Source organism: Lissotriton vulgaris, chromosome 8, assembly GCF_964263255.1.
Source record: "Lissotriton vulgaris chromosome 8, aLisVul1.2, whole genome shotgun sequence".
Lineage (NCBI taxonomy): Eukaryota > Metazoa > Chordata > Amphibia > Caudata > Salamandridae > Lissotriton > Lissotriton vulgaris.
The window spans coordinates 1,370,350,929-1,370,363,575 of record NC_141696.1 but is presented as its reverse complement, the minus strand read 5'-3'; the positions used below and the strand labels follow the sequence as shown (position 1 = coordinate 1,370,363,575).

The 12,647-nt window shown below is 43.4% G+C and overlaps 1 protein-coding gene across 4 annotated transcripts in view; it reads left to right on the top strand.

The window, feature by feature from the left end:
* Positions 1–10,137, top strand: part of PATL2 (PAT1 homolog 2) — a 392,378-nt gene extending 382,241 nt beyond the window's left edge. For 2 of the 4 annotated variants that reach the window (XM_086933506.1, XM_086933505.1), the window contains 2 exons: positions 8,521–8,666; positions 9,315–9,442. In XM_086933506.1, the coding sequence (XP_086789632.1) occupies positions 8,521–8,662 (142 nt within the window). In that variant the 3' untranslated portion in view covers positions 8,663–8,666; positions 9,315–9,442. Of the gene's footprint in view, positions 1–8,520; positions 8,667–9,314 lie in introns of all 4 variants that reach the window. The other 2 variants (XM_086933507.1, XM_086933508.1) reach the window with 2 other exon arrangements.
* Positions 10,138–12,647: the final 2,510 nt, after the last annotated feature.

Below are 12,647 nucleotides of genomic sequence, written 5' to 3'. Positions count from 1 at the left end.
AAACCATTCAGTGAATAATTGTCTGTGTTTTCGGTGCGTGAAATTAATTAAATTGTTTGGTCCATCGGTCAATTTAAAATGTCTGTCTATTTTTGAAGAATTTCCCAGCTTGGAGTTTTTAGAATATGGTCACCCTAGTTCAGGCTCCTACACTATGCTAGCTTAAAACACTCCGACTAACCCTCAGTAGCCCTCCTTACAGGCCCCTCCTGTTGCAATCTATGGAGAGCCCCCGTCTCCCTGCTGTGGGAGCCGGAGGATAGAGGCCGGAGAGGTCACTCCTCCAGGAGCTCTGAGATTGCTGCCATGGCCGGGCTGGGCTGCACGCTCTGTTCCTGCTCTTGGTGAGTGTTTATGCCACCGGTGTTAAAAGGCTGCCTCAATTCCGGTGTACGCTCTTCCCTGGTTAGAAATTGGTGTCTTGTTTCTAGGGAGAAGTTTTCGGGTGTGGAGTAAAAACATTTTTTTCCTGCACTAGTTGGAACCACTGAAGCCGGTCCCTCCAGCGGGAAAAGAGGCGTGCCGCGGGCTGCTAAAGACCAGTACACGGATGCAAGTAAAACTGCGCCAGTGGCTCGTATGACCTTGAGCGATCCATTCAAATGCTTCTCTGCATCTATCTGCTGCTACAGCCATAACAATGTCTCTGCTGGACTCGGGTTTAGCCTGCATGTTATTGGCTCCGGCGCCAAAGGTGGTGGTTTTCAATGGTGCATTATCTGAAGGTAAATTCACATACCCATGTTGCCGTGGTGCCCTCTCGGAGTCAGCCCTTATGCTCTGTTCTGCTCCTTGCAAAGTTGGCGAATGCTTGGTATGCGCAAGACTGCTTTGCACGTTCAAATCAACAGAGACATTATTTGTTTACTTACATTTCCTTGATGATAATACTTTCTAAAGCAGGCGTCTGTTTATTGCTGCAAATCGGGTGTAACTTGGGCAAGCTTTAAAAAAATTGTCCAACAATAGCGACTTTGCGCAGCATGACCGGATTTTTATCCCTTTTTTCATATTTACCTTTGCAAAAACTTGCACAGAGCGCAGACGATGTCAGGAGTGAGTCAAAGGGAGAAAGCTTGGGAGAGGATGTGGTCTGACGGCTAGAGCTGCTGACTTTGGTGCTGAAAACCAAGGTTCAAGCCTCGGGGTCGACTCCACATCCTGTGATTCTGGGCAAATCACCTAATCTCCCCGTGCCTACCAGAAATTTAAAAAAACGAATGTGGCCCTTAGAGCTACTCACCCTCACTCACCCTCACTCACCCTCAACCCCTCACTCACCCTCACTCATCCTCACTCATCCTCAACATCTCACCCTCACCCACCCTCAACCCCTCACCCTAACTCACAATAACACTCTCTCACCCTCACCCTCACTCACTCTCACTCACACTCACCCTCAACACCTCACTCACCCTCAACACCTCACTCACACTCAACTCCTCACTCACCCCCACCCTCACTCACCCTCACCCTCACTCACCCTCAACACCTCACCCTCACACAGTGCAATAGGTCTCGCAGGATTTTTAGTTAAAGCTTTTACATTTGCTTATTGCTTTTTTGATTTGTAATTCTTTTGCATTGCCTACAAAAAAATAAAATGCAAAAGATTTACAACAAAAAACCTATAAACAATTCTAAAAGCACTAACTCTAATGCTGCGAGACCTATTGCATTTCTAATGCTTGTCATTTAAGCTACCCATTATTTTATATCTAGCTTCCTGATGGTGAAAGACCAAAAAAGTGAACAAAATATTTTGGGGGTGATTTATGAGGCTTGCGTCAACCGAGTGTCACTTATTTTGAAGCTCCAGCGGCGCAAGCGACTCAATCATATCTGAGGCGACGCAAAGTCACCCTGTGTGTCTTTGCATGGCCTCGTAGATATGGAGGAATGCAAGGGAGGGCAAGTCCCTGCGTTGCCTTACTCGGCATCAAGGAGACGTTCCATGGGTGTTAGGTTGGTATTCCCATGCAACACCCATGTATTTTGACGCTTCCCCAGATTTGCAAAACCATGTAAACCTGGGCAGCTCCAAAACCTTGAGCCTCCCCACAGCAGGCGTAACGAGGAGAAATGTTTTCATTTGTCCTCGTTTTTTCCTCTTTCCATGTGTGCTGCATTTTGCAGCATACATAGAAAGAGGAAAACCCCTCTCAGCATTGTTTTTGTGCGGGAAGGTGACACTTAATGCACAAAAACAATCCTGCCTATGTTGGTGCTAGGCAGCAATTGGTGTGCCATCGCAGGGGGAAAGGACAAGAATGCACCATATTTCATAAATAAGCTTTATTCCTGCCCTTTCACAGTGGCGTAGTACAGTCCAGCAAGAAGCCTTGTGGTGCTGCCCTACGCCAATGCCTCATAACTGAGGCCCTTTGTTTTTAGCCACACCTTTGACCATGCCCCCACGCTCACTGACCATTGGTTTGCCAAATGCTGTTTAATGAATTTCCCTAATGTAAAAACTATTGGCTGTGGGAATTGGTGAGTTTATGGTTGTCAATAGTGGTCGATAATGAGTACTAAGTTCTTGAAATGTTTGACAGGGGGGTCTCTGCATCAAAAAGTTTGAAGACCTTTGCAAGGGACGTTTTTAAAACATTTTTACAAAAAATTATTTTTATTTAATTTAGACCAATCACTTTGTTCAATATTTCAATTTGTCAACTCACCAATAAATCTGCTTTATCCGCTGACCCATTGACAAAGTATGTTTGTCTCAATTAAAAATACACCCTTTATATTGTAACCTACTCTGCTGTGAGAGTCCATCTGGTTTTAGTACACTACTCCCAACTAAACGCCGTGCATGGCCAAAAGGCAGTGCACAGTGGACGTTGAGCACAGGCCTGGCCACAGTCAATAGACATCTTACTTTGTTTTTTTCAATTCATTTCTATGATTTTTTTCTTTAACAAACGTTAAAGGAGCATTCTAGTTAGTTCAAAACAGTATGTTATAACTTACATTTTCACCTAACAAAACCCCTGAAATTCACCAGTTAAAGTGATCTTAAGTAATTATAACTCATGCCCTTGCCATGCACTATTTATGCATATTACAACACATCAAAAATGTTCAGGAACGGGTCCTATCACTGCAACATCTGAAATGACATAATTGATGACAACACTGTGCTCAGTGGGGGGGCGCATGTTCTAGGTATTTTAGGGCAGGAGGTAGTTACTTGAGATAACTAACTGGTGAATTTAAGTCGTTTTGTGTATATATATATATATATATATAATATAGTGATTTTTGATTTATTTTCCCCCTATATATTGATGCAGGCCCGGCAGTTCCCTTATCAATAAAGGTTTACAAAAACTTGTAACAAAACAGGCATTGACTAAGCCACAAGGCTTGCAACTAACACCAGACCTATAGCCTTTGGCACGGCTTAATTTATTGGAAATAGTATGAAACACGGAGGTTAATTATAAAGTATTCTAACCATTGTTCAAAGATGTTAGATCACTTTTTTCTTTTCAAGGACCTGTATTTTATCACTCCTTTATGAACTTAGTTTAGGCTGCAAGTGTCCCTCAGCCAATCAGTGATAGCTTGCGTGTTTCTTAATGTCAGGTGAATGAGAACGTAAAAGTGCAGCACGTTTAAATGGAGGGATTACAGTCACTGCAACAGAATGGCATAATTCAAAATGTCCAGAAGTTTCAGCCCATCTCTGAGCATGAGGGGACTGGAATTCAAAGGACCTGCAGATTCGCCTTAGTTCAGAAAGAGGTTTCTTTTTTCTTTTTAAGACTGCTGCACTTTGAAGCAAGTAACTGTACTCCTAATTACAATTCTACAAAAACTGCTTAGAAAAAACTGGTTAGTTTCATAGGAAATAATAGATGTTGAGTGACCGATATATTGACCCACTAAAACATCTAGTAAGTAAACTCATGAAGAACTGAAAAAAGGAATGAATGAATGACTGAATGAATGAATGAATGACTGAATGAATGAATGACTGAATTATGGATTTATAGAGCGCGACTAAACCCATAGGCATCAAGGCGCTGAAAGATGGTACAACTGTTTGATCAGAGGAGGGCAGGGGGCAGATTACAGTTAGGCTTCTTGAAAGAGCCAGGTCTTGAGTGCTTTGCAGAAAAGGGCATGGGAAGCAAGACCCTTAAGGTCATCAGGGAGCGTGTTCCAAAGTCTGGGTGCGAGGAAGCGGAAGGCCCTTCCGCCCCATCTGGCCTTGGATACTCGGGGAACAACCAGCAGATTTTTGTTGGCGGAGCAAAGAGCCCTACCGGGAACATAGTGGGACACAAGTAAACAAATGTTTTCGGGCCCAGTCCCGTTCAGGGCACGGTGCGTAAGGCAGAGGGCCTTAAAGTTTATCCTAGCCTGCATGGGGAGCCAATGCAGGTTCTTCCTGATGGCAGAGCCTGATGAGTACTTCGGGGCATCCACGACAAAACAGGCCGCTGCATTTTGCACAATCTAAAGGCGTTGGACCAAGCCGTTGTTAATGCCTAGATGTAGTGCATTGCTGTAGTCCAGCCTGGAGGCTATAAGAGCCACCGCGACCTGTTTGCGTGCTTCTAGGGAGAGATAGTGGGTGATTTTTCTTAAAATCCTTAGGGCACCGCAGCAGGTGGAAACTGTCCTGCTAACCTGTTTGTCAAGGGAGAGAGTGGTGTCCAGGATAACACCCAGGATGCGGGCAGAGGAGGATGGCGTAGGGCAAGCGCCGAGGACAGAGGGTCACCAGTCCATCAACCAGGTCTCGTGTTTGCCTCCAAAAATGAGGACCTCAGTTTTCTCCCCATTCAACTTAAGGAAGTTTTTGACCATCCAGCCGGCGACCGCCTCCATGCAGTTTTTAAAGTTTAGAGCTGTTATATTCACAGATTGTGATATGAAGACCCTGATCAGTGTGTCGTCGGCGTAGGAGAGAACTTCCAGCCCAAAGGATCTTACATGCCTGGCGAGTGGGGCCACGTAGACGTTAAAAAGCGTGGGGCTCAGGGAGGAGCCCTGGGGGACCCCACACTTCACAGGCTTGACTGGCGAGATGAAATCGCCCAGCTTAACCCTTTGCTTCCGTTGGTCAAGGAAGGATGTAAGAAGGCTAAGTGCAGGGCCATCAACTCCCAGCTTACTGAGGCGGCTTGCTAGAATAGATGGAGTGAGCGTGTCGAAAGCCGCCGTTGGGTCTAACAGCACCAGTAAAGTGATCTGACCACTGTCGACCTTAGCCCGGATGCTGTCGACAACCACTGTAAGCGCCGACTCTGTGCCCTCCGAAAACCGTGCTGTGAGGGATCCAGAGAGCTGGAACTGTCGAGGAATGCACTCAAATGATGGTTAAGGTGTGCCACCAGCAGCTTAGCAGGGGCAGGGAGAAGGGAAAAGGGGCGGAAGTTTTTCAGGATCCCGGGGTCCAGAGTAGGCTTTTTCAGCAGGGGCTTGACAATTGCCATTTTCCAAGTTAAGGGATAGACCCCTTCTGAAATAGCCAGATTCATTACCTCAACAAGGAGGGGCAAAATTACCTGCCTGCATTCTTTCAGGATTTTCAGGGGACCGGGGTCAAGCGGGGATCCGGACTTAAGCTTGTCCAGGAGCAGGCTAAGGTGGTCGGGAGTGAAGGGGGAGAAATGGGTGAACCGACTGTGGGGTTCGGTCACCTGATTTTCCAGAGTCGCGGCGGATGGGGCAGGGATCACTGGTTGAGATTAAGGGCTTCCAAGTCTGTGTAAATATCCATGATCTTAGTATGGAAAAGGGTGGAAATCTGATCCCACAGATCTTGGGAGGCTACTGTAGGGTTAGGTGACTAAAGGAGGGACAAAGTGTCGACTATTTTGAACAAGTCTCTGGGGGAACTAAGTGAGGCAGTTAATTTGGGATAATGCGCCTTCTTTTCTGCCAGCACTGCCGCTTTATAGCCCTTGATGAGGGTTTTGTGTTTGTCCTTCTCTATGGGGTCCAGGTGTGACCTCCATAGTCTTTCTTGTTTCCTGCATCCCTGTCTAAGGGTCCTGAGGGAGTCTGAGAACCAGTGGGCCGAAGGCCGCTTCCTGGCTGAGTAGTTTTGCAAAGCCGGCGCGAGGGATTAAACGGCCTCCGCCAGAGTGTTAGAGAGGTCAAGAGCCGCAGCGTCGACATCCCTTCTTAGCAGGGGCTTAAATTTGGACCAAAAGGAGCTTGCTTCATAGTACAGCAATCCTTAAAGAAAACACCAACTTGAGTACTGTATTTGTAGTAGTTGCACCATTTAAAAACAAATATGCTTATATCGTATAGTCTTTTTCTATTTCCAGTATAGCTGACTGTGCTTTACAGATTTGAGGGGATGGACTGTCCTCTCTAATTCAGTTTAGTTCTTCATTTGATTTTAATGACACCACAAAAGTAATTAATTAGTAATTATCTGTTTGCATTGGTCTGTAGTGTTGTCTTGAGCATGTATGCCCATCTCCAGTGTGCACAAGTGGAGTTTGCTTATCGACCCTCTACAGATGTATTCTTTGTACTTGTAGTCCTGACTGTAGTCTTGGTGTTCGCTCTAATAGTGACACCTGTTGCCTTTGTCTATACATGTTTACCCTCTATTTAACCTAGACAAACTGACCTAAATGTTGATGGCAAAATAACTTCATCATGTGTTCATGAGAGTATGTAAATAGCAGCTTTCCATTAAGTATCTGAGACTATCATTAGAGGACGATTGTTGCTTTCTCCTTCTTGAATAATAATTTTTGTACTGTTACACAGTTTAATTTCATATTAACAAGTGATGCTGCCAAGTTCTTCCTCTCCCTTTCAGTGATATAGACTTCACTTCATAATAACGTATTCAGGCTTTTTTTTTGCTGCACATACTTATCACAACCCTAGTTTAATTTTTAATCCCTACTCTTTGATATTTAGCCTTATTCCCCTTCTTAATTGTTTCTCCTACAGTCTTTTGTTGTAGTCCCTGTCCACAACAGGCTTAGCTTATTCTCTTACAAAAACAACAAAACCCCTGCACTGGATAAACAACAATAATGTCTGGGTGACTTCGAGTTTCAGTAGCATAAGTAAAATGTGCACATCGAAAGTTTTCAAAGTCAATAGATTGCAAAGTGCTGAGAAAGGAATTTCAATGAAGTAAAGTTCTTGGTATAAAACACCGGTTTATTGTTCCTCTTGTACTGGCCAACACGTGTTTCATCGCAGGGAAACAGACTGCAAATCTTCAGGGCCTCTTGAAAGAAAGAACCGGAAATGGTGTTGTGGCCAACGCCCGAAAGGGCGAAATGTGGGTGATGGACTTTACTCGCGTAGTTTGATGGTTCCTTAATGTAGTGGTAAGGAGGCCATAACCGGGAGGAGAAGATATTGAAGCAGTAGCGCTCAAGTTAAGGTAGACAGGCGGATGCACCTGACTGGATGTGTTCCCCCTCCTGTAGTTCCCGGCGCCGTTTTTCAAAGACGGTACACAGTTTAATTTCATATTAACAAGTGATGCTGCCAAGTTCTTCCTCTCCCTTTCAGTGATATAGACTTCACTTCATAATAACGTATTCAGGCTTTTTTTTTGCTGCACATACTTATCACAACCCTAGTTTAATTTTTAATCCCTACTCTTTGATATTTAGCCTTATTCCCCTTCTTAATTGTTTCTCCTACAGTCTTTTGTTGTAGTCCCTGTCCACAACAGGCTTAGCTTATTCTCTTGCATACACTTAAATCCTTAAATTCTTAATGACTTGGCGGTCTTTCACACTTCTCCACTGTTTTCTTTGTTAAATTATTTAAAACCCTTATGTCGGAGGACATCCATTGTATGATGATTTTATGAGGGAACTGGTTTGCTTTCTTCCCCTTTTTCTAAATTTCCATTTTCCTTTTCAATAGTTCCCAAAACTGTGCACCATGGCTCCCTGGGGAGCTGTCAAACCAAGCAAAGGGAGCCACTCACCAAACACTTTAATGCATTTAATGTTGAAGAGTCTGTAGGCTTCAGTTAAACTAGTTAGACTTAAATGCATGATGGCGATGATTTGTAAGTGACATGCCTAAAGCTGTAAATGTAGTGCTTAATTAAGGGCATGTCAAGGGAGATGACCTCCATGTTTCACTGGATCCCCATGTTCCAACACTCCCAAAGTAAGCGGAAGATGCCAGATTTGAGGAATTTATTTTTCTTGCATTGATTTGAAGACAATTTTAGGGAGGAGACAGCAAAAATAATGCTGTATGTGGCTTAAAAAAATCATGAGTCACCCTGCTGAGACAGGTATGCTGGCATGTATGACATGGGCAGAAATGGAAGTGCATTCAAATATTCAAGCGCAGAAACGCTTTGGCAATGGGCCTACATGCATAGGGGTGCCATCTAGCACTGTAAGTGGGATATGGTTTGAAGGTACTCTAAAAAAGTAATGGCCAACGAAGTGTAACTAGGAATATTTTATTAGAGGCGCCGTCTTAGTAATGCGAAACTGTGTGCCTATATGATTATAATACCTTCATTAGCTTCATACCAATTATTTTCAGGGCGAAAAATGCAAGTACTCCCGAAGCCCGGCTTACATTCGCCCCACCCTCCAATAAAAGTAACAGTTGGGAGCCACGGGCAATGGCCAATGAGTCAAGGGAGCCAGGGGTTGAGAAAGTTTGGGAACCTACATTGTCATAGATAAGTATGTGTATCTGAATGTGTATTTGTATAGTTTTTATTACTTTTCTGCTGTAACTTTCGTAAAGCTTTCTAGCACCATTGGGCCATGTTTTAAAAATGTTTTTTTTATATAGAACCGTATTTTATTTTTAAACTTTTCATGGCACGTTAATCGGCCTTTGTAAATGTATAGGCATTTATATAGCGCACTACTTACCCGTAGGGTCCCAAGGCGCTTCGACCGCTGCGAAACCCTTCCTGGCTTCCCTGAGAGATGGTCCCTTAATGGGTATCTCCAGGGTGAGACCAGGCATCCCCGGCAGTCTGGTGGGGCCGTTAGTGAAGATGAGGCAAGCTAATGCCCAGAGTTGCCGAGTGTGATCGCTGATCAGAGTGGGCACCGAGGCGAGAGAATTATCGAGTCCGCTGACCCTGGTCCAGAAACCTGCCGCGCCGGGAATCGAACCCTGGTCCCGGGCCGTCCTCTGCTCTCGGGTCTGCCGCCTCTAACCAGTGAGCCACACTACTTACTCGGATCTACCCTTTCAGTAGAAATTGTTTTTAACACTGACTTTGATTATTTTAGAACTAACGTATTTAGCAAGTTAATGCATCATTCTACCCTGATTTCATTAACTATTTTAATTGATGATTAAATGTTATCTTGCAGATGCCCTCGGCTGCCTGCATACCCGGCTGTTCCATCCTAACATCACATATACATTCAAAGAGCAGAAGGGAGAGATCCAGCTGCGTAGTTCTGCCCACCCCATGCCTTGTGGGAGAGCAGTATATTTTTTCCATATCGGAATTGAATATTTAATCCTGTTTTAAAGGAAATTTTGGTTAAATCAATTACCAAAAGCGAGGTTATATTCTCTATGGCATGCTTTGTTGAAACATGTTCTGTCAAAAATGGTAAAGCATTACGTTGTGACTAATTGTAAAACTCTGAAATGTGAGACTCTTAAAAGAACACTTTTTTTTTTTTACTTTCGTTTTTATTTTTATTTTCCTCCACTAATCATTGAGTGGAATTATGTATGGCACCAATTGCAGAGGAACAAATTACAGCAAGTGTTATTAGATGGAAATTTTTGGCATTTTTGTGATGAACTCCTATCAGTTTGTCCATCATAGGCTGAAATGTACTCCCTTCACTTACTAGAACTGTAAACTATGCATACATAAGTGTTCTGGTGCTGCTTTGGGATTGGTGCATAACATTCTAAACGTGGTCGTGTTTTGGTAAACTGAATATTTAATCCTGTTTTAAAGGAAATTTTGGTTAAATGGAATTACTGTAAATTAGGTCTTTGATCTTATTTTCATGTTACTGAAAAGGCATGTAAAATTGGAACTGCTTAAGATTCAGTTCGAACATGTGTTGAAGCACAAATACGTATTTTGAAAAACTAGGAATAGTTTTTCCACTGAACATCTAAGATGTTCTGTACAGCACTTGCAGAATAAAAACCTACAAAAATCGGCAATATTGTTTCTCTTTGCATGAACTTACTAAGCAATAGATGGGGCGGGGGGAGGGGGAGGGCTTTGTTTGGCAAGGCTTTCACATTAATAATAGCAAGCTAAAAATATAAGAAAACTGTGGCAATTCGAAATGAGGCAGAAAGACCCCTCTTGAATTAGTAGTGATTGGCATGTAGCAGCACAGGGATTCCTGAAGTTGGAAACCGCATGCATGAATCATTTAATCTTTAGAGTAAGAACGTGCACAATGGGGTAAAGGGAAGTAGAACCGGTCTGCAAGAACGGCACAGATATTGTAGTAACTGACTTGAAGAAAGGTGATAAACAAGACAACCGGACCAGCTTTATGGCGGTAGAGGAACATTACGCCTGCTCCCGTTGCCCATGGCGGTGTGGAAAGGGCAACATGGAAGATCGGATGGGTCCGGAAAATCACGAGGGCACCACCACTTTGGAAGGGGACACCGCTATGGGAGATTGGCAAATTACAGGGCTTTGGGGCATTGGATTTAATTGGAATCTCCACTATTGGGCATATCCTGGAGAATGAAGAGTTTAAATACTTGAAAACTTTTTGTTCAGAGTATAACTTGAATAAGTCTTAGTTTTTTAGAAATATGTGCAACTAAGACCTGATTCGATCGCTGAGGGCCTAACTGCACTGAGGTCCCGGAATACACCCCATTAGAAGGAAGACTGCTGCAAGAGGAACTCTCTAAGGCCATTTCTCACTTATCAAACATTGAATAACAATATGCCCAACAATATATGCTACCTTAGGGAATCACTGGGTGAGATATGTGGGTAAACTGGAAGACATTGATTGGGAGGCTGAACTTGTGCATCCCAGGGAAGTCACTATCCAGTTTCGGTTGCATCTAATCCCATACATAATCCTACATGGGATGTCCTATGATAGGGTTAAACTACACACAATGGGTAGAGCGCAATCATCTGCATGCCTTCGGTGCAATGATAGAGGGGATTTCAAGCACACATTATGCAGTTGCCCCTAGTCCATGGGTACTGGAACGCGTTCCTGGTTGAATGATGTAAGGTCGTGGAGGTTTTGCTACCAGCTGAACCCACACATGTCCTATTTGGCATCCCAAACAATATAGGTATTCCAAGTGCCCACCATCTCTTAAGTGCTGTCTCTGGTGGGTGCAAACAGAGATGTGGCGCGGAGGTGGGAGTGGCAGAAGTTCAGACAATTCAAGAATGGAAAAGTGGTATAGACCATTACATGGTGGCAGAGAAGGTAACATATGCCAGTAGGGGCTTCTCCCGAAAGTTTCATAAAATGTGGCCGTTGGATCAATTATTATTAGCGTGATCTTGTAAATGATGGTCAGAACGGTACCCCAGACCCCTGAGCAAATGAGAATAAGAGGACTCCCAGAGCGGAGTGGCCAGTTCATAAGACTGTGGCAATAGATGGGCGAGTGGGAGAATATGCTGGTCTGCATTGTAAGTCTGACACCCATGTACTACCTATTGCATGTGAACTTACTGTACTATGATTTACTGCAATCTGTGTCCTCCACACCACTGTTTTTAATGTTAATTTTGCAATGTGATTCCTCTGAAAATTGCTAAATAAAAAAGATATTTATAAAACAGACAACCAGACCAGCTAGCATGAGGCATCCAGACTACTCTTAATTCGGTAGAGTAATAGAATACATATGAGGAATGTTCAGGAGTAGTGTTGTGGTCTCTCAAATGGTGTAGTATATGGAGATGTATATGAGCCACATTGATTATCGTGGGGCAGAGCACCTTCCTTAGAATTGTGATCAGTGGCATTGTGTTTTCACTAAAGGAAATAAAGCAAAGATGGGGCTGAACAAATTATTCGCCATGAAAAATAAACAAGATGGAAGATGACGAAGAGACCGCTCTGAAGTAGCTGTGTTCCAGATTGTCATCTAATTGGTCTTTTATCATTTTTTTGTTGATTTGTAGAATTGCTTGTGAGAAACGTATGCCCATTTCAATTCAGTGTACGATAATTGCTACAGATGGTATTGGAGACTTGAACCCAAATGTTGGCCTTTGGGTGAGATTTGATTCTTCGCCGATGTTAAGTCTTGACATTGGTTTGTTACGAGCAAAGACTTTGGAGTCAAATGCTCATCATTACACTAGTCCCGGTGATGGTCACCATTAGTGAGAGAAGGATGGCCAACATTTGTAATCACTTGCTCTTCAGGTACAATAAGTAGGATGCTGCATCTACGCAGTTCAGCATTCAGATGTCAGTATTTCAGGCTACCTTTTGAGTGACAAAACTGGCTGATTTTAAATTGAGATTTCAAACTTATGGTGGAGCCTATTCTCATTCACCCATTTGAGAATTCTTAGTAGGCTATCGTAGAACTTTGACATTCCTCTGGCATGAATTCTATTGACTGTTTTTATTAGATGACTTCAAGTCACAAAGGACTTGTCTTCAGTCCTGGTCTTTTCTGCTGCAGCTCATTGTTTTCTTGTGCACCAGGTCTTCTAT